The sequence below is a fragment of the Desmodus rotundus genome, chromosome 13 (assembly GCF_022682495.2).
Source record: "Desmodus rotundus isolate HL8 chromosome 13, HLdesRot8A.1, whole genome shotgun sequence".
NCBI lineage: Eukaryota > Metazoa > Chordata > Mammalia > Chiroptera > Phyllostomidae > Desmodus > Desmodus rotundus.
Window position 1 is genome coordinate 22,040,942 of NC_071399.1, and position 22,189 is coordinate 22,063,130.

At 50.6% G+C, this 22,189-nt stretch overlaps 1 protein-coding gene across 1 annotated transcript; it reads left to right on the forward strand.

Annotated features, from left to right (window-relative positions):
* Positions 1-477: 477 nt before the first annotated feature.
* Positions 478-19,339, forward strand: EIF4EBP1 (eukaryotic translation initiation factor 4E binding protein 1). Its single transcript, XM_024562661.4, has 3 exons — positions 478-686; positions 16,447-16,626; positions 18,902-19,339. The coding sequence occupies exons 1-3, from the start codon at positions 542-544 to the stop codon at positions 18,931-18,933; spliced, it is 357 nt and encodes a 118-aa protein (XP_024418429.1). The 5' UTR covers positions 478-541; the 3' UTR covers positions 18,934-19,339.
* Positions 19,340-22,189: the final 2,850 nt, after the last annotated feature.

The following is a 22,189-nucleotide window of genomic DNA, read 5'->3' on the forward strand; positions in this document are numbered from 1 at the left end:
TCAAAGCCTGCCACATCGCGAATGCTCAGTAAACCAAGGAGGGGCGAATGCCCAGTGAATCCCCACTTTTTAATGTGAGAAACTAACGCACGGAACAGGAAGGGCTGAGCTGCCTGATGTCGTCATGCAGGCCTCCCAGAGTGGCCCGGGTCGGCTAGGATCCCGGCAGAGCGGGGAGTCACATCCCTGACCTAGGGATGCACTAACCTGGGCAAGCCTCCCGACCCCCTACGCCCATCCCATCCCTGCCAGCGAGGCTGGGAGGGACCCAGTGGCAGGGAAAAAAGGGATCGGAGCAGCACCCGCGGACAGGCGTCGGTCGGTAGGGGGCCTCGCATCAGGGGATACGGAGGAACCCACGTGCAGGGTGCTGCTGGGCGTCTGGTGGAGCTGCGCGAGGGCGGGAACTACAAATCCCAGGGGGCTGGAGAGAACCAGGCGGAAGGGACTGCCTTGGGCGGGGCCGGCCAGAGCTAGGCGGGGCGTGGCTGGAGCACTAAGAGGGCCACGCTCTGGCTGCTGGCACAGTGCGCGGGAGACCATGTCCGGGGGCAGCAGCTGCAGCCAGACCCCAAGCCGGGCCATCCCCGCCACTCACCGGGTGGACCTCAGAGACGGTGTGCAGCTGCCCCCCGGGGACTACAGCACCACCCCCGGCGGCACGCTCTTCAGCACTACTCCGGGAGGTAGGCGCGGGCTCGCGGAGTCCCGGTGCGGGCGCTGGGGAGGACGGACTGGGCAGAGCAAGCGGGATTGGGAACCGTCCACTGGACGGGGCGACCAGACCAAGGGTCGCGGTGACCGGGAAGAATCCGTAAGGGGCATCAGGGAGGCAGCGAGGATCACTGAGGTGGCCATAGGGAACGAGCGAGTGGCCGCGTCCCGTTGCCTGCCGTCTGGGTGCGTCCTCCAGAGCTGGGGTTGCAAACCGTCCCATTAGTTTCCTCCCTCTGGGAGAGACAGCTGAGTGTCCCCCACGCAGACAGAAAGGCACGCTTCCAGGACTGCCACTTGCCGAGGCGTGCTGCCCCTTGTGGGTGTTGGGGGCACTCCTGGGGCGGAATACAGTGGGGTCAATGTGCCCACCGATCAAGGAGAGGACTGGCCTGGGGTTTTGTTGGGATGGGACGGGCGTCCCCTGTTGGGATAAGTGGCTCTTGCGGAGCCCTTTTTTCCTTCCGGAGATCCTCCCAGTTTTGCATCGGGCAAGCACCCTCTGACGGAGGCTTTGGGCTGAGGGTGGTCGCCTGCTCCTGCAGCACGTCGCCGGCACCTGTGGCAGATTGCCCATTTACGGTGTGGGAACTCCGCCGACGGACCTGGGGCTTCGGGCAGGGCTGTGCGGACTAACACACTCCTCCGTCCGGGAGGGAGGGGGCGCCCCGTGTGACCTCCCTAAGAGTGGATGAGGAAGAGGAAGCTGAGCTGGCACTGGCTGGGGCCAGCCTCGTGCTGCCCTCGGGAGCCAGGCATTACCTCCCAGCCCCGGATCCCCAGCGCACAGGCGCTGATGAAACCTGCCCGCCTGTTTGCATAATGAAATCCTCCTCGTGGCTCACCATGTCCCTCCCATCCTCGCACTGCCCTCACCCCCTTTTGCCCTTCTTCCCTCCCCTACACCCTCCTCTACTGCTCCTGCCCAAACTGCTCGGAAAAACGGCCGCAGATCCTGGCGCTGCGCTGAGAGACGAGGGTGCGGGCAGACGCGGGCGGGGCGGGCGCAGTGCAGGCTCATCTCTTGCCAGCGTCCGGGGCCACATGCTTATTTTCTCAGGCAGCTGTCCCACCACCAGCGAGCACATCCAGATCCGAGGTCTTGGGCTGTTTGATCCAAAACATACAACGTTAGACTTGTCAGGGGATTCTTGTCCAGCCGTGCTGCCTTATGCTACAAAACATGGCACTGAGGCCCCAAAGCTTAAAAATGCGTGTCCGTTGTCCAACGTCACACCGTTTTCCCATGCTGGGCAAGAAGCAGCAGCCAAGCATAGAGGGAGAAACCGTTCTCTCTCCTGTTAAAAATGACCCAAGCAAAAGTTGCCAGGGAGCCTTCCTGCCACTTTTGACTCAAACTCTCTTTCCTGGCTGACCTTTATGCAGTCCGTCCCGCTCTGCTTTTCTGTCTTTCGGGATCTTTCCCAACAGTGGGGGGGCTTCTTCAAGCGAGGGAGAGAATCTGCCTGCCTGTTCACGGTGGGCCCTGGGGCAGTCCTGAAGGTTCCGGAAGCGCTTTTCTGCACCTTTTGTTGCTGGATGGGGACGGATCAGATTGGAAGCACCACCCAGCGGTACTGTTTATGTAGCGAACTCTCCACTTCTCACTCTGGTCTAGGAAGTGGGTGTTTTTGTCAGACCACAGCAAATCCTCTTCTCTTTGAGGGTCTTTAGTTGGGAGAGAGGGGATGGGGCTTCTGCATCAGAGTGGAAGGTAGTTTCTGAGGCCATGGGAGAAAGCTAGCAGTGCCAGGAGCCTAAAGCCAGGCTGTTCTTGTCGGGGGGGGGGGGGGGGGGGGGGGTCCCGGGCGGCAGGTACAGCTCCCGGTCTGTAACCAGGGAACCCTGGCTTGCCTCTGCCTCAGTTAGCCAAGGTGTGAAATCTTCCTCCAAAGTACACCTGATCCTACCCCTTTGCCAGGGCAGAAAAGCTTGAACTAATGTGGAAAGGTCATTCTGGTGCCCTTTTTCTCCAGTCTGAAGTGCTGTTTCTCATTCTTCAATGTGCCTGTGAATTGCCTGGGGACCTCCTTTAAATGCAGATTCTGATTCTGCAGGCTCCGGGGTAGGGCCTGAGATTCTGCATTTCCAACGAGCTCCCAGTGACTGGTTTAAATACCACATTTGAACATGGTAGTCCCCTGCTTACCATGGTTTCACTTGCCTCCATGTCAGTTATCCATGGTCCAAAAAGATTTGTTGGAAAATTCCAGAAATAAATAATTCATAGGTTTTAAACTGCACATTATTCTGACCATGATGAAATCGTATGGCATCCTTCTCTGTCCCACCCGGGTGGTGAATCATCCCTTGTCCAGCATATGCATGCCGAGTGTGCTATCCACCTGTCAGTCACGTAGGGGTCAGCTCCCTCATGGTTTCATTCTCCACCAGGGTCTTGGAATGTGTCCCAGAATGTGTCCCACGTGGATAAGGGGGGACGACTGTACTTTGAGTTAGTGGAACATGACTTTCTCGCCTTTTTAGACCTTGGGGTCCGGCAAAAAAAGTGATGCTTCTATCCAGGCAGACTTCTCTTGAGGTTGTGTTTGGGGTTGGTCTTTAAACGGGGGTCTGGGGAAAGAGGCTGCATGGGTGCCCGCGCTCATTCACTGGAGGTGTCAGGAGCTATGGAAGTAGGTGTCCAGCGGTCACTCTTGCTGGACGTGGCACTGCAGTGCTCGTCCCTGGAGGACAAGGAGCGCAGTCGATTTGAGCCATCGCCACCCCGATGACTGCAGCTTCCTTCCCATGGCCATTTGCCTGCACCGCCGCCACTGGACACATGCGTGCGCACATGGGCTGCACCACGGATCTGAAGTCAAATGTCTGGAGACCTCAAAAGGAATTTGCCGAAGGGAGTGTCGTTGATGAGTATTTGAGCCCATGGAGCCTTGAAAATCTTCAGTGGCTCCATAAACCAGACGAATGTTTATATGGGTCAGAAACCGTCCTTTGCTGCATCCCACCCCCGCCAGCCTCCGTGTTCCCAGCTCCGTGTTGGATGTTTGGCCCCCAGAGCCTACAGGGGTTCTTTGGGTTGTAGTCATACTTAAGCCCTGTACCTGGATCAGGTTAATCAGAGGTAAGCAGGTAAGAGCTACAGGTGCTCATGACACCTTGTTTGGTTAGACACACACAGTTTGTGCCCAGGAAGCTTACCTTGGAGCAGCTCCCAAGTGTGTTCAACTGTGAAACAGACAATGCTGGGAAGGGTGGGGGCTGGTGGGGGTGGGCAGGGGGAGCGTCACTAGGCGCTGAGGCTAGAGCGCAGCCAGCTCCCCAGAGCTCAGTCACAGAGAGGATGTCTCATGATTAAGGACAGGTTAAAAGGACTTGGACACTAAAGCAGCGAGGGAAATAGGGGCCTCTTTTCACATTGACCTAAGCTTCCTTTTAAAGCATTTCACAGGGGTGTCCAACCTGTGGCCTGTGGGCCCCATGCAGCCCAGGATGGCTATGAATGTGACCCAACACAAAATCGTAAATTACTTAAAACATGCAATTTTTTGGTGGTTTTGTATTGCAATATATTTAATGTATGACACTAGATAACTCTTCTTCCAGTGTGGCCCAGAGATGCCAAAAGGCTGACTCCCCTGCCTGAACACTCCACACTGTGTCCCTCATCAGGGACTGTGATGGGGGCCGTGGTGTAGGGCACTCCAAACTCCCTCCGGTGCCCATGAGCCTCCCTGCTTTTAAGGCATGCACCACATCCAGAGTTGGAAGGCAGTCTGACCTCAAGGGCTTGGATTTCTAGTTGAGGGAAATGAATTATAAGCACCTAGTTGAGGAAATAGCATTATAAGCATCAAAGTTGTATGCATAGAATGAAGCAATTAGACAGACAGCCCCCACCCCTATAACCAGCAGGCCTGGTATGATACCCGTGAGAATCGCCCGCTCAGAGAGGTCACCCTGGTAGGCCTCACATTCTAACAGTGCGGACACAGATGTTAGATTTTAATTGCATCCAAAGGCTTACATATATTTCTCAATATCCTCAAAGGCAGCGGGCCTTTATTAATTGAAAGAGGAGCTGACTTAATTTCCCCCCCCCCCCCCCCCCCCCGAAAGAGCAAAAAGGTCTTTACTACCGAATTTGTTGAAAAGGCAGGCAAGTGGTCCCATCTTTATCTGTTGGTAGTGAGGCATTTTCTTGTATGGGCCTTTATTTGATGTCATTCCAGAAGAGAAGTCAGGAAGGGGCAGCGGTGTTGCAAACAGGATGGCGTCCCAAGGTGAAAGTTTTTCATGAAAATTGCTCATTTGTACCCACAGATTCTGGCGTGTTTGAACAAATGGAAGACCTGTTACTTTCTGGTCGTACCTAACCCATGCCAGTGTTCTTCCTCTGTTATGATTCATAACAAATGGCTCACGCGTATATGTTTGGTGTGTTTGTTCACTCGCTTGGCTCCGAGTCCTCTCAGAGCAGTCTTACTCATCTTTGTATCTCCACGGCTGACGGCCAGGTCTGGTGTCTAGAATGGGAAAGGTTGAGAAGAATCCCGGAATGAAAGCGTTTTCAGGGTAACCTACTTTCTTTACCACCAGGCCCTGCTCTGAGCTGTCTTAATGATACCATTTACAGGGCCTCGTTGTTTATCTTGGGATGTCCCGAGCAGAGACTTACTTTCTCTGAACTTTCCTACTTAGTCCAGTATTGCAAATAGCAGTATTACCGATGTGACTTTTGTTTATTATTACTGAGCAGAAAGAAGTGACTCTTTTCTACTGAACAAGTCAGTTTGGGGGCCAGGGTCTCAGATGCAGGGATGGATTCTCCTTACATACATGTGTGCACCCATTATCACCGACCAGGCAGGAGTGGATGACATCTGCCCATGGCATTTGGGTGGCAAGGACATGGGCAACAAAAGGGGCCTTGGAATCCAATATCTGTGCCCAGGAAAGTTCACTGGGACGGCTCAGAGACCAGGCCCTGAGTGCCAGGGCTCGCCAGCTGCCCAGAGGTGCTTGTGTTGAAGAGAAGGGCTGTGCCAGTTCACTGTTGCTGTCTAACACACCATCACAAAACTAGGAACTCCAGCAACACCAACAACCTGTTGTTTCTCTCCATTCTTAGGGCTACCTAGGCAGCCCTTGATGATCTTATCTTGCCTGTGCTTGCTTGCACTTGGCAGCTGGATTGCCCTTGGCTAGAGGGGGTCCAAGATGGCCTAACCCACATATCTGGGCATTGCTGGGGACACCAGGAAGGCTGGGAGCTCTCCTCTGTCCTCTTGGTCTCACTCCATTCAAGAATCCTAACCTGAGCTTTTTTAGTTGGCAGTTTGCAAGGCCTCTTAAGGCCCAGGCTCAGAAGTCACATAACATCACTTAAACATTGTATTCTGTTAGTCAAAGCAAGACACCGGGCTAGCCCAGATTGGAAGGGTGGGGTTGCGGGGATAGCGGCCTTTGAAAGAGGGAAGCCATTTGTGTGAACAGGGATGGGAAGAGTTGAGGGGGCCACATTTTCAGACCATTTTCCACTAGGGCCAAGGCTCCAAAAATGATCCTTTGAGGGAACTTAACTGGCCAGCAGGGCCAAGGCCAGGTGTGGAAGCACACCAGAATCACCAGCCTGTGCATCCACTCCGGGTTTAAGAGCAGAGGACACCTTCTAGAAAACACTGAGTCATAGATCCCATGCCGCATTTCCAAGGACTTTTGTCCAGCTCCACCAAGCAAACCACACAGATGGCCATGGAGCCAGACCCCTGGGCAATAAATACATTTCACTTTCTGTCATGGCTCTCCTTACTCACAGCTACCCAGCCTACCTGCTCTTCCCCTTCAAGTGGGCGGGCTCTGGGAACACTCCAGGGGAACACCTGCTCTGGGAACACTTGCTCTGCCCATCCATTTGAATATCCTTGATTTTTCTGGAGTACTGACAGTAGGTTGGAGTTGAGTTTTTGAACCCAGCAGTCCAAAAGTGGGCAGGAGGGAGAATACCAGGAGGTACAGGACAGGTTGAGAACTCTCTTTGGTTTCCTGGTGATGCATACAGTGTGGAGGGTAAAAATTAGGTCTCCTGCCTTAAAGAGGGAATGTGTGTGCAAACAGATTTCTGCCATCAGTGCTTCGGAATAAAAGGGTAAAGTGGGCCTGGATTACTTTGCCAGGCTGCCATAGCAAAATATCACAGCCTGGGTGGTTCAAACAATAGAAATTTATTTTCTCACTGTTTTGGAGGCTGGAAGTCCAAGATCAAAGTGCCGGAAAGGTTGGTTTCTCCTGAGGCCACTGTACTTGGCTTGCAGACAGCCGTCTGCTACTGCCTCTTCACATGACCATGGTTTGTTCCTCTGTGGTGTCTTCTCTGTCTTATAAGGACACCAGCATATTGGATTAAGGTCCCACCCCAATGGCTTGATTTTTAAAAAAAAATTTTTAAGCTTTACCCGAGGATATGTTCATTAATTTCAGAGACAGAGGAAAGGGGGGAGAGAGAGAGAAAGAGAGACAGAAACATTGTGAGAGAGGAACATCGATCAGTTGCCTCCTACACACACCCTGACCGGGGATCAAACCCACAACCTAGGTATGTGCCCTGACCTGGAATTGAGCCCACAACCTTTTGGTGTACAGGATGATGTGCCAACCAACTCAGGCACCCGGCCAGGGCCCCAGTGGCTTCATTTTAACTTAATGGCCTCTTTAAAGACCTTATGTCCAAATATTGAATACATGGAGGTGTACTGGGGGTTGGGACTTCAACATGTGAATTTAGGAAGACACAGTTTACACAAAACACAGTGCCCCTCCCCTTTCCAAGGACAGCATGTATTCCTGTATAACAGGAGGCATTTCAGAAGGGCACTCCCTATTGGTAATGAATTCCAGGGGGTCCCCCCACTCCGCTCTGCACAGGTACATTTTGAAGTATTTGGGGGAATGAGAGAAGAGGAAGGAGCTTGGCCAGCCCTTAGAATAATTATTTTAGCCTTTTTGTTTTGCAAGTCTCTGTAAAAGCCTTGTTCCTCCTGTTTATTTTCAATGCACTGGCCTTATCCCCTTCAAGGGAATTCCTTTGAAGAGAGGGACTAGCCAGAAGGGCCCTTGGTCATTTGCTGATCGCCCCTAGTTGGTATTCGAGGAGCTTCATAAGATTCCTGTCATGAGACACGTAGGGATCTTGGCTCTCTTTGCAGAGCTGGTGGGGGCAGAGGTGAAGAAAAATCTCTGCTTCTCTCACCTACACTTTCCCTGACAAGTCAGCCCTGCTTGCTAAACAGCTCCGCCAGAAACGCTGCCCAGACCCCTTGGGGTTGCTGCCTGGTGGTAGTGGTGGTGGGGAGATCCGTGCTGGACCCTTGCCCATCCGTTCACTTGCCTCCAGGTTGGCACAGAGCTGGTGAGAGCTGAATTTAAAATTGTCCAGATTATTTTGTCCCCAGGCTGCTGTCCTGCATCTGATGAGTGCAGACATTCAAACCTCCCCCTGACCCTGTTGTGAAATGCTCTCCCTTTCCCTGGAATGGGAATAGCAGTTCTAGGAATTCCATTCTTGTACTCTTGCTGGGCCTCACATCCCGCTCAGGGGAAGAATGCTGCCAGGGGAGGCCCAGGGGGAAGTGAGGGATGAGCGCGTCTCAACTTACAGGAGTCGCATCCAGCAGCGTTTGGAACCCCAGTGCGGGCACTGCAGGGGGATGGAGACGTTAAGGCAGGCCTCGCTCTCAGGGAACATCCTGTTCCAGCCAAACACTCGGAGGAAGTAAAAGTCTGAAGACCCCTGTAATTTTTCCAGTTGCCAGTGCTGGCTGAGGCTCAATAGCCCATCTGCCTTGCTAATTTTAAACAGAAGCTGGTGTTTGGGATTGGAGATAAGACAACCTAGGTCTGCCCCTGGATGTCTGTCTGGGTGGCTGGGAGGGGGGGAGGCAGCCTTTCTGAGCCTCAGTTTCCTGTCTATGAGTTGAGGGTAATGTATCTCCCTCACTGGGGGCTTTGGGGGACACCGAGGCTCAGCATGTCAGGCTGTGAGCGCAGGGCCTGGCCCCCAGGCAGGCAGTGATGACAGGTGGGAATTGCTGCAGTCACCTCGCCTGAACACCTGAGCATTTAAATGAATCAGTGCAGCACGTGCTCAGCACTCTGCTGGCTGCGGAAGACTAAAGTGAGTGTTCTCTGTCTCCTGCTTGGGTATGCTTTCCTGAGTGATTTTCTTGTAATAGCAATTGTGTGGATGTCATGGCTTATTCTCAAAAAAGGAGTCAAGACACGCGTTATCTTATCCTCCACGATGCTCCTGTGAGGTGTGGACTTCGTTAGTACTGCCTCTTCAAGCTGAAGAGCGAGGCTCGGCGTCGAGCGGGTGGTACATGGCACGGCCAGGTCTGAGCCCAGAGCTTCTGCCTCCGGCCCGTGCTGTCTGCACCACTCCAAGTGCCTGCCAACAAGGAGATCCTAAAAATAAATGCTAGCGCATCAGGGCTGGAACAGACCCCAGAGATTACCTCCAAAGCCTGGTGCAGGGTTGATGCTTTAAAAATAGTTCCGTGAGCCTAATCTGCCACCCTTGTTTACAGGTGAGGAAACCAGACCCCAGGGGAACGTCTAAGTCACTTTATACCTTCACGTAAACTGTCCTCACCACAGAGCGTGCCTTGAGAAACACTCCCCGCCCGCCAGGTCTCTTTCCAGGGTTGTTTTTCTCTCCCCTGTTTTGTCCCTGCTCTAACCATATATTGGTTGGTCCCTGGCGTGGATGGGACCCAATAAAGGGTAAAATATGTCACCTGAAGCCACACTGGTCATGGTAACAGCTAGGATTTGTTTGTAGAGGGCATACTTCGTGGCAGCCACTGTTCTAACCCACACAACCACCCCCTTCAGCAGGCACCGAAATCGTCATTGCCATGCGGCAGAAGAAGAAACTGAGGCACCAAAAGATTGAGTAATAATTTGCCCAGAGTGATTAGAACTGGATTTCTAACCACAGGCTATATGAAGAGCGGCAAGTAGTCCTCCTGAGGTGGGGTCCCTACCCCCCCTCTCCAGGGCAGAGAACTCCTGCAGGCCCCTGAATTTACATTTTCCCCATGTTTGCTTATAGAGTGGTTCATTTAAAAAGGCTTTGAGCCCTGGCCTGGTGGCTCCGTTGGCTGGAGTGTCATTCCACATGCCAAGAGCCTGTGGGCTCGACCCTCAGTCGGGACTGGTATGGGAGGCAACCAGCTGACATTTGTCACATTGGTGTTCCTCTCTCTCTCCCTTCCTCTCTCTCTAAAATCAATAAACATATCCTCGGGTGAGGATATAAATAATAAATAAATAAATAGGCCTTCAGTTAGAAAATAGCTTCAGTTCTTCTCTACTGGTAGTTCAAGACCAAACCTTGACCTCTACCTTCCCCCCTCCCCCCGCACCCAACAGGATCCCACCTACACAGATGGTTTGAACCACGGGGGAACAAGGTTCTGGATTCCCCTGTAGGTCATCCCCAATCCACCTCCCCCACAGCCCCTCATTTTTCAGGGTGATATGGATGTTTCTCTGACTCGGGGTTTAGGATCAGGCTTCCTGGAAGCTGGAAGAGAGGGCTGGTGGGGGGCCTGGTGTCTCTGTCCCCACTGGCACGCACAGAGTAGATAGATACCTCCCCTGTCCCGCTGTGGTCCCCACATACGCCTCTGTTTTGAGACTTCACACAGTTGACTGTATTCTTTTGTTTACAGGTTCTTCTCTGCTGACTAAATTATGGGTGTCTGAGGTCAGGAAGCTCTAGCTGTTGCTTGTGTCCCTAGCCCCAAGCGTGGTGCTGGTAGAAAATGCTTGGTGACACCCGCACACCTGCCTTTGGGGCAGAGGATTGAACAAAGAGTGCTGCCGTGTAGGTGAGGTTAGCATTTGTCCCTGGGTTGCAGTGGTGCCCATCCTTGAATACGGTTTGTGGGAGTCAAGTCTAGCATGGCCAGAGGCTAGTACCCATCAGCCCGAGGGGTGCTGGAGGGGTGAGGTCACCAGGCTGCTTCTCCAGCCCAGCAGAGGGCGCCCTGGGCTTTGGGGTGGGGTGGGGAGTCTACCTAGTCATAGCCAAGGCAGTTTTAATTTCACTTACTAGGAAAGGAAATTCTATATCCTTAGAATGACCCTATATCCTTATTTGTTTGTTTATTGTCCATATAACCTTATTAGAATTTTGTATTTAAAATAAATGCTCGGTGTAAAAAATGTTTGGTTGTGTTATTATTATTATTATTTTTTAATTGAATCCTTACCTTATCCCCCAAGGTAACCAAACATACATGACGTACAGTTCTGTGACTCTTCCTCATACAATATATTGTGAACAATGCAGCTACTGTTTTCTTATTTCAAATAGTAGCTTCACAGCTTCGTACTGCAGGTCTAATCCATGATTCATTTTACCTGTTCCTTAGTTTAAAAACAAGGGTTCTGTGTGTGTGTGTACAATTATATTATTCTGTCTACTTTTGTATGTACTTGATTTTTTCATAATAAAAGTATTTTAAAGGTACTATATGTAAAGAGTTTATATGTGTAAAAAGTTAAAACTCGTAAGTCCTAAAAGACTTCTAATAATACAGCAACCTCTTGTCTCTCCCACCCCATCTCAATCTCACTCTTCAGAAGCAACTAACAACATTTTTAGCTCTTTTTGGGGGGATTTACCTCTATATTTCTAACTATTGATTTTATCTATTGACTTATTTTGTTGAGAGATGACAATTTATTATCATGGGTACATCCTCTTCCTCTCCTCCCATTCTCCCAAAATAATTATATCACAAAATTTTTTAAAGTATGCGTTCGTTACGTTTATTGCTATGACTAGATGAGCCAAATAGTTTACAGTAATAGTGTTTACATTTTTAAACAACTTTTAAAAAATTGCTTCATTTAAAAATGTGCTTAGTTTCCATTCAAGTAAGGCTTTCCATACGCTCCAGCACCTCTTACCACATGCAGTCCGCCTTCTGAAATTACTGGTCCATTTCTCCCCCCGTTTCCTGAACGGGCGTGGTCTGGCAGCTCTGGACCTGCCACGCAGCTGACGACACAGGATTCCCAGAAGCCTGTTGTCTTTCCCTCCTTTTGGTAGAATGCATCCTCCTGTTGCTTTCTGAAAAGATCTCTGTTCTATGTTTACTTGACTAGCTTCTGGCTGAGTATAAAACGAAGTCAAAATGAATTCTTGTTCAAGATTGACACAGTCTTCAGCCTTCCAGGGTTGCCGTTAGGAAAGTTTGTGCCATTGTTATTCCCAATCCTTGTGTGCACCTGTTGCTTTTTACCTCCTTTCCAGAAGATTTTACAGTTTTCCCTTTGTCCTTGGTATTGGGAAATATCACAATGAATGTTAAATCGGTGTTTTTAATCACTTGCACTGGATACTCAGGGCATTTCAAGACTCATCTCCTTTACTTCAGGACAATTCTCTTTCTTTTTTCTATTTAAGTGAATTCCTTTTACCAACTTCTTTCTCTCTCTCTCTTTTTTTCTAATCCTCACAAGAGGATCTGTTTATTGATTTGAGAGAGAGAAACTTCAGTTGCCTCCCATGCTCACCCTGACCAGGGAATGAACCCGCAATGTTTTGTTCAGGATGATGCTCCAACTAATTGAGCCACCCACCCAGAGCTCTTCTCTCTCTTTCTGGGCTTCCTGTTACCCAATATTGAATCTCTAATTTATCTTTTTGCTTAGTCATCTTTTTGTCTTTCTGTTCTTTAAATATTCTGCTTCCTTTATTATATATTTCCTCCTGTTAATTTATTCCCAGAAATGTGTGGAGACATTTGGCAGTTCACATTTAAGAGTGAGGTGGCCAAGGCTGACCGGAAGCCCCTGTGCATTCTGGAGACTGGTGGGCTCGACCTTGTGGCCACGGGGGACCCCCTCTCCAAATCAGTTTCTATGAGTGTTTATCTTTACTCATTATCGTGAAGCAGGGCAGGGCAGGGCAGGGGATTTGAGGCTCACCATTCAGGAGGTCAACTTTGGCTCAATTTCCCGCCCCTCCTGGGGTGAGGAACATAAGATGCCTCTCCAAGTTCTCAGCCCCCATCCCATTTCCCACAATGCCTCTAATTCCTGAACTTGGGGTTCTCTGGGCCAGCCCCACTTGCTTCCTATTATAACTTCCATAAGACCACAGCTGACCAGCCCCCTCCAGCTGCTGCTGCCCAGCTCCTTGCTGGGACCTTGGCATCCCCCTCCCGTGTCATTTCCTGCCCCTATAGGCAGGCCAAGTGCCCAGCACCAGGAGACCGCAGCAACAGATTGCAGCCAAAGGGTCCTATCTTTGACTATATGGAGCTGTGTGTGTTTTGTTAAGTTTTCCTCATCTGTGGGAAGTCTAGGGAATTTCCAGAAGCTCACTGTTAAACTGAAGCTCTGCAGTGGTGAATCCCATGAAGGGACAGAAGAAAAAAGGCTTAACAAGCCAAAGAGCTTCGTGGGGAGCGTTTCCACCACATGGATCTGTAGCTTCCGGCCCTCACTGGCCCCAACCGAGTCAGAGTGGCTTTGTGACCCCTCTCCCCTCCCCTCCGGGACGTGGAGCCTCGCAGCCGAGGTCTGAACGCTGCTGTCCACTCTCTGCAGCAGAAACACCCTCGTGGTGGCACCACCTCTGCCCTCACTTAGCGTATGGATTTTATTAGCACAAATGAGGGTTTTAATCTTTAATTAAGTGCTCTAGCTATAAGACAAAAGGAACACAGAGGCTGTTTCTTTTTCTCTTTTAAGTGTAATTAATGATTTAGAAATTACCAGGGGCCCTTCTGGGCATATACTCCTGAGAATCGAAAGCCAGGCCTCAAAGAAACACTTGCACACCCGTGTTCACAGCGGCATTGTGCACAACAGCCTAAAGGTGGAGCAACCCAAGCTTCTGGATAGACAAACTGCGGTATCTCCGTGCAATGGAATATTATTATATTATGTGTAGAAAGGAAGGGAGCTCTGGCACATGCCACAACAACACAGGTGAACCTTGCAGACGTTCCGCTCGGTGGAGTAAGCCGGTCCCAAAGAGAAAAATGCTGTGTGATTCCAGCTACACGAGGGACCTAGAGGAGTCCGGGTCCTAGAGGCAGAAAGTGGGATGGCGGTGCCGGGGGTGCTTGGGAGGGGGAATGAGGGGTTGTTTCATGGTTTCAGAGTTTCGGTTTTGCAGGAAGCAAAGAGTTCTGGAGTTCGGTTGTGCAACAGTGTGAATGCACTTAACAGTGCTGAATGGTCCACTAAACATGGTTAAGATGGTAAATTTTGTTATTTGTATTTCACCACAATTTTTTGAAAAAGATCCCTGGATGCTGTGGCTGGGTTGCTCAGTTGGTTAGGGTGTCATCTCCATACGCCAACACTGTGGGTTCGATTCCCAGTCAGGGTACATGCAAGAATCAACCCATGATGCATAAATAAGTGGAACAACAAACTGATGTTTCTCTCTCTTTTGCCTCCTTCCTTTCTCTCTCTCTCTAAGAAAATTAAAATTAAAAATAAATATTTTTAAAACATCACTGAGGGCTGGTGACCTTTAAAGGAACTTCCCAGAAACTGCTGGCCTCAAAGTTCTTTTCTAAGACAACTGAATCCCCAGCTCTTAGGTTCCACTCTGATGGGGTCAGTTCCCTACTCTGTAGTGAACAAACCCACAAAACGGCAAAGATGAGGGGAGGCAAGGAGATGAGGAGGTAAGGTGCCAAGCCTGGAGGATTAAGAAAGAGAAAAGTGGTCCAATCTCTGAAGCCAGGACATCCCCCCTCAAAGATCGTGGACCATTTTCCATTTATAGCCTGCTTGTTTCATTGGTACACAGCCCTTGGTGTTACAGTTGAGGAAACTGAGGCCCAAACGGGGGAGGGGCAGGCGCAGACGGTTGGTCGCACAGCTGCCTGGTAGTAGAGCCTAAAGTGCAGCCCCCCGGCTCTGTGTTTTTCCTTACCCGCCCTCCAAGAAATGGGAACTATGAACTTTAACCACCAGGTGATGATAAGCAGGGCTGTCCGCTTCTGTATTATTGCCTCCCGACAAGGAGAGCGAGACTAGGTAACAGCTTAGATGGAGCCTGAGTCAGCCTGGGACAACCTGCAAGCAGGCGGAGCTCCCAGTCCTCCGCCTTCAGCATCCAGGACCCTCCTGAGTACCTGGAGCCCAACCTCAGGGACTCCTTCTCCAAGCGCAGAGATGCAGCTGGTTCCTCTCCTTGGGTTAACAGAGAGGCCTGTGCTTAAATTCCAGCAACAAATCCCAGCTGTTGCAATGTCACTCCTGGCAGCCCTCCTATGAGGGAGGGGATATTTCAGGGATATTGACAAGTAGGGGCATTCCTGAAGTCCTGGCTTCTAAACTGGTCCTTCGTCTTCCAGCTGCAGTTTTCATCATGCCTTGCCTTCCGCTTGCACATGTATTCAGTATATGCTTACATCACCTTACCTTTTAACCTCATTTTTATTGTATTTTATTACATGCATTGTGTATTATATAACAGTATTATACAGGGTGGGGCAAAAGTAGGTTTACAGTTGTGAGTACACAAAGCAGAGTTTATTCTTGTATTATTATTTATTCATCATTATATTATTTTCCATACAAATAACTGTAAACCTACTTTTGCCCCACCCTGTGTTAAATTATATCCTATTATGTATTAAAAGGAAACTTGATACCATGCCTATATATGGAAAACCAGATTCACTTGCCATAAATAGAAGGCAACTATGAAAAGAAATATAATGACAACAAGAAAGTTTTAAATTCTTGCTAGATTCCCCTGCCTGCTGAAGGCTTTGAACCTGAGGCCTGCCCTGTGTTGAAAAGGGAACAATCAGCAAATGTTAGTGAGGGATTACGTTCCTGGAGCTTCAGAGATGATCCGGATTAAACAAGGACCAAATAGAACAACGTCTCACTGTTCCCTGGTGTTGGGTGAATCGGCTGGGTCTCCCCCAAGGACCCTGGGTCCTGTGCCTTAGAAAACGCTCTGTTTCGAAGTATCACAGGATGGGTCTCAAGTGCGGTTTGAGGATAGTGAATAATTCCATAAGACGCGGTCCTCACCGCAGGGTGACACTTGTGAAAGGAGGACAAAAAGACTAGGAGTGGGTCACAGACCATGGACAAACCCTGAAGTGCGGTGACACCTCAGAGCAATGGGTGAACTGGGGCTGGGGCAGAGCAGGTTCGCACAGGGGGGGTGGGCTTGGCAGGGCCTCTGGCTCACTCCTCTCCACACTGCCCAGACGGGCAAGTTCTCATTTTTGCTAGTCGGAGAATCATTTAATTTCCTGTTCGCTCATTTGTAAAGTGGAGTTTAAGATTCTGGATATCCCACAAGGGTGCTATGAGGATGGAACTGAAAAGTGAGTGAAAACGTGCCTTTTCCACTGTGGGGTGTGATTGGCACAAGTAACAGCATCGAGCACCGATTAGGTAGGTGAGTTGGTGGGCTTGAAGGAGCGAGCACAGGGCGTGCAAAGCTCTGAGCGAGAGAGGACATGGTCTGGTGGCCAGTGGGCTCTTCTTCCATCAGAGCGGCCCTCATAACAGGTCGTCAGGGCGGTTTGGTGGCGGCAGTGTCCTAGGCTGTAGCCAGGCACCTGAAGAAGTCTCACTCCTCCTTTTATAGGTCTGGCATTTACAGGAAAACCTGCTGCCTCTGCAGCCGCCATGCCTCAAAGAAGTGGAAAAATGAGCCCGCAGGGAGTTCAGGATGACTTTACCAGTGTCCCTGTTCCTTTCCAGGTACCAGGATCATCTATGACCGGAAGTTCTTGATGGAGTGTCGGAATTCACCTGTGACCAAAACACCCCCACGGGACCTGCCCACCATTCCGGGGGTCACCAGCCCTGTAAGTGATGAGCCCCCCACAGAAGCCAGCCAGAACCACCTGCAAAACAGCCCTGAAGAAAAGCCAGCAGGCGGTGAGTGGCTGGGCTTGGCCAGGCTTTTCTTGGGATGGAAATGTATGTGGCCCGAGAGTTCTGTCCACTAGGGGGAATTCCAGGGAAGAAATGAGGGCGACTGCCGCACCTGTGGAGCGGCTCAGGGTCCAGAGGGTCGGGGTAGGGATGGGCGGGGGATGGTGGGGAGAACTTCCATCAATACCAACTTTCCCCAGGAACCCCAGGAAAGATGATTTGACCTCCTTAGGTGATCTAGTCAGTGGTGGCGCTTGACCGAGGTGGGAGAGGTTCCCCATACCGATTTCCTAAGTGTGCCCCTTCACGTAATTGCCCCTGAAGCAGTACCTGGTACCTGCAACACTTGAAACACACCCACGGTGTTCATGTGCAGGAAACGACTTTTCGAAGACATGGTGTCCTTGTCCTCTAGGAAATGACATGTCTAGCAGGCTCAGAAAGGCACCCAGGATGCCTTCTGTCAGGGTGTTGGTCCACTTACGGATTCTTGATGAAAACGGGTAGAAACAGTGCATCCAGTTGTTTCTGCAGGTTTGCCATGGGGTCTCTAAAGCCTTTTGGTCCCCACAAGTAATCAGAGCAGCACCCCCAGCAGAGGTGTGTGTGGGTGTAGTTTTTGTGGCCCATGCCTGGCTTGTCAGAGCATCTGAGCTCGTCCCCGCCGGAGGAGGCAGTGTAAGCCTGTGCAGCAAGCAGGCAGCCTGGAACTCGCTGACCCTTCGCCCGGAGGGCAGTGCACCAGACCAGACAGGAAGCAGCTGGGACCTTGGGTTGGACTGGCTTTGCTGACAGCAGCAGATTCTATCTGCCCAGGGCCTGCAGGACACCCTTCATAATTCCCTTGGGAACCCCACAGCCCAAGACAGGAGGCGGTTGCCTTGCCTTGCAGACTTGGAGAGCAGTAGGCGGCAGGGAAGTGACACAGAGCAACGAGGATGGCACCAGGCAGTGGGGTTCCCTGCTGTGTGTTAAAGGATGGAGAGAAGGATGGACAGATGTACATGGTTGGTGGCGTGGTGCCTCCCACCCCCACTTTTTGCTTCAAATCAGAGCCTGGAAGTTGAGGATGGAGGTGCGACTCCTGAAGTTTTTAAGTCACTACTACCTGAAGGCTGTCCCTCACCCCCGCTTGCATACCCCCTTCCCTCCCAGGTTCTAGAGCCGCCCTGGCCCATACCAAATACAGGGATGGCCCAGTGGTGCCCTGGCAGCAAGCAGCCTTACCCACAGTAATGCCTAGTAGTTTCGCACAGTTGTGATGTGGTGTGGTGGTGAGGAAGTGACATCATTTGTCATTTTGCTGAACTGGATGTAAGAAGCCAAGGCTACCAGCCTTGGACCCACTTATTTGTGTAAAGAAGACAGGAAGAAGAGCCCACTTGTTTCTCTGTGGGACCAGAGCAGGCATCTTACTATGTAGAACCTTGGGCCTTGCCCAGGAGATGCTGAATGAGGCAGTGGCATTAAAAAGAAAAGCAACCTGCTGTGGCATGAATGACTTGGGATTTTTAGTGGAAAGGGGGGCGATGGCAGTGAGTGGCTGGTTACTATTCCAGGCTATTCCATGGGCAATCAGATGTATTCCTAGTTGGTTATGATACCATTTTCTTAACCAAAAGCTGGGGCACAAGCTCAAAAAAGCTATATGCTTAAGGAATATTTTTCTTTTCTCCTTTTTTTAAAAAAAGATTTTACTTATTTATTTTTAGAGAGGGGGAAGGGAGGGAGAAAGAAAGGGAGAAACATCGATGTAAGAGAGACATCCATCAGTTGCCTCCCATACATGCCCTGCCTGACCAGGGACCAAACTCATAACTCAGGCATGTGCCCCGACTGGGAATCGAATCTGCATCCTTCCTTTCACTTTGTGGGACGATGCCCCACGCACTGAGCCACACCAGTCAGGGCTTAAGGAATATTTTTCTGTGAAATTATGTTTATGTCAATTTATAAGTAACCATTCCTTCTTATTAAAAATAGTAAAAACTGTGCAGAATTCAGGGCTGTCACCTCTCCCGTGGGAGACATGGTCTCTGCTCTTTCTCTGGGATTGGGGAAGAGGGCATAGCTGGACAGGGCACCTTCAGACCTACATTTCTGAGAATACCTAGTGTAGTCCCACCCTCCCTCCATTCTCCTTGGCAACATGAACCTGGCCTCTGCTCTTGTTGTAGGAACACCAGACTGCAAAGCTAGTCCTTCTCCCTGGCCTCTAAAATGTCACTCCTACCAATAGCTCATTGCTTACCTGACCTTCTGTCCTTTCTCTCCCCAGGTGAAGAGTCACAGTTTGAGATGGACATTTAAGGGACCAGCCATCAGATCGAGCAATGCCTCTGGGCCCCTCTGGCCCTTCTCGGGAGAAGAGTCACACCAGCCAGTTATCATCCTGGGCAGGCATTGGGTGTGGGGTCGACCACCCTAGCCCTCTGCTCCCTCGGTCAGGGCACCTACTCCCCCTTCCTCTTGGTGAACACCAGCAGACACCTCTACGTGCCTCCATCCGTGCAGGAGCTGGCACCCCAAGGGGAGTGACTCTTGAGCACACAGCCTGCAGCCTGGGGCCAGGAGGCGGACTTGGAAGAGCCCCTCTGGAGGATCCGGGCTCTTCCTCTGAAGGCACACCCACCCCTTCCTTACATTACTGTGCCTGGGATACGTCCCCTCCCCGTACTTCCCCCAAAAAGGAAATAAAAGCCACCTTCGCCCCAGGGCCCCTGTCTAAGGTCTTTTCAGCTCCACATGGACAACTAACACCCACTACTACCTGCACAGTGCCTGTAATGCACTTTCCTATATCGCATCTCTTTAGATTCTCACGCCGATCCTGTGACCTAAGTAGGGCAAGTGTTATCCTCATTTTACAGTCGCACGCTGGAAATGAGAGATGGGGGAGAGATGGGGTGTGAACTGTGCCGCTCTCCACCTCTTGTTTTTCAGTGGTGGCGCCACCTCTTTTCCGGGCTTCAGGCAGGCAACCTGTCACCTTCACTCTGTGCTCCATTCCCTGCAAGAGTCAAAGGGAACAGCCTGAGCCTTGGCCAACGTAGAGTCTCTTTGATCCATGTGCCCCTGGTGTTTGTTGACTGATCCCTTTGGTGGGCTGTCGTGAGGGACACAAATGTGAGACAAGCTCTCTTCCTTGACCATTTCATTGAAACATATGATTTACCCATAAGAAAAGTCACACAAAAGAGATTACATAGGCTTGGTTGCAAGCGAGTTGTCTGTACAAAGGGAGGTGACACCATAGCGGGCCCTGAGAATGAGTGGCCTGGGGAGAGGCAGGGGCCCAGTGTTGCCACCATCAGGTGGTCATGTGGAATCAGGGTGTACAGGATAGGACATCGAGTTGCTTGCTTCAGCCAGAGCAGGCAATTTATGTGGTTGGAGATGGCTTTTATAAACGGGCAAAAAACGCCAGATCTCAAAGGGCCTCGGATGCCAAGCAGACATGGAGGAGCCCTTCTGAGCGATCGTCTGGCTCTGTTAGCTCTTTCCTATACATTATCTCATCAGTTCTCATGCTGATCCTGTGATGCAAATAGGGCAAGTGTTTTCCTCATTTTACACCCCAGAAGAGCAGCTCAGAAGTCAAAATTGCACACTAGTAATGAGGGATGGGGCTGGGTTTGAACTGGGTCTTTGCTGAGAAACAAGGTGTTGCTCATCACAGGATGTGCTCGGGATGGATGGCCTTTTGACCAAGAGGCAGTGGGTGACGTGAACCTCATAAGCTCTGGGCTCAGCTCTTGTCAGTCTACTGTCGGGGGAGCAGCAGGCCTTAGTGGCCTTCTCTATAGCTAAGTTACAGTTGCCTCCCGTGTGAAGGCAGCTGGGATCCATGTGCCTGATGATGGTGTGGGGAAGGACCCGGCCACAGTGGCACGCTGACTATGCACACAGCATACATTTTTTGTATAAAAAGAAAGTGAGACTATGGAAGGGCCACCACCAGGGCAAAGACAACAACTAAAGCTCCAACTAGATCAAACTAGAGATGGAATCTCCCTTCCCAGTCCCTTAGCTTTCATTGAAATCATCTTATCCCTCTCCTGACATCCAACCAGAGGTCTCGCTCACAAGTCTATGTGATCAAATCCATTCCTCTTCTAGGTTCTATATTTCAGGGTACAAGACACAGGGAAATCGGCTTCTCTGACAAGAAAACTGTTCACAAATTGTGCACCTTTCCCACTGAACAAAAGTACCCTCCAGAAAACCTGGGTATTTCTTGCGCATCATTCTGGCTGGATGCTGTGGAATAGCAAAGGTCTATGATAGCCTTTGTTGTCAAGGAAGTTAAAATCTCGGGGAGATAAGTCTCCCATGGTCCAATTTAACATCCCAGTGTATGGAGTCGTAAAGCTTCTGTAGAGATAACTAGGAAACTCACAGTTTGGCCTCCTCACACCCTGGCATCACCAAAACACTTTTTGCAGTTGGGAAAGCCAGTGACAACTGGGGGACAGCCACACACTGTGAACCCGGAAATGCAAAGGAGCGTTTTAAGCTATGATGTGTGTTCCCAAGGTGCTTACAATCTGATCTGGAGGTAGGAGGTTCTATGAATAGCAAAAGGACACCGGAAATGTCATAAAACCAAATGTGATTGTCCGAGACTTGGAGGCTGCGCCACTGCCGTGAGTGAAGGGAATCAGAATCCCTCACGAAGGAAGAGGGACTTGACAGGGGCAGAAGGGTTTTAGTTCGGGGAGTGCCTTCCTGGATCATGAATGGCCAGAGGTACAGAGAGCGGGAGAGCAGTTTAGCTGGAAGCATGTCGAAGCTGTTGGGTTTTCCACACATCAATGAGACTGAACCAGGTCGGTGGAAATGGGAACAGGCTACTCGGGAGGGGAGGCCTGACAGCACCTGGCGAGGCTGAAGGAGAGCAGTGTCACGGACATTTCTGGTCCGGGTGACGTGGAAGAGAGGTCAGGAAGAAATGCCAGTTTGGGAGCTGCACAGAGTAAACAGTGATAAGGCCACCAGCAAACTTTGGGAACTGGTCCCAGTGAGCACGAGTGGCATTTAGGGGCCTGAAGTTCCGGTGATTTTCCATCCTCCACGCTGCTGTTGGCACAGCTGTGGGCATCTCTCCAGCTCTCAGGTGGTCAGGTGAGGTATGGATGGAGGCCATCTTTTTACTGGCACCATTTAGTGTGACAGTCATCACTGTTGAAACAACTCAAGGAAAGCCCAAGAACGCATGGCCAACCAAGAAATCCCAAGGTTTAGAAACCAGTATTTCAGGAAGAGCTGGGTTCATTAAGAGACCCAGTAAGTGGTCTTTTTCAGCTAAATCCAACCTCATTCTGATTTAACAAGCCTTTGCTCAGCCTCTTATCCATGCCCAGCATGATGCTAGATCTTGCAATACAGGAGAATTTCAAGACAAACACCTGAGAAAAAACTAATCCCAGGAGGCGTGATTACGTGCAAATAAGGAGGGTATGACTGGCCAGGGGGACAGGAGCAGCTGAAGAGTGCAGTGCGAAGGGAAAACTACCTGACCAAAGGTATGGTGTCTGGACTGAGTATAGCGTGTGTAGGGTTACAT

Coding starts and splice junctions, on each gene's coding strand:
- EIF4EBP1 (XM_024562661.4), top strand. CDS start 542: ATGTCCGGGGGCAGCAGCTGCAGCCAGACCCCAAGCCGGGCCATCCCC. Junction 687..16,446: donor CTTCAGCACTACTCCGGGAG/GTAGGCGCGGGC, acceptor GTTCCTTTCCAG/GTACCAGGATCATCTATGAC. Junction 16,627..18,901: donor TGAAGAAAAGCCAGCAGGCG/GTGAGTGGCTGG, acceptor TTCTCTCCCCAG/GTGAAGAGTCACAGTTTGAG.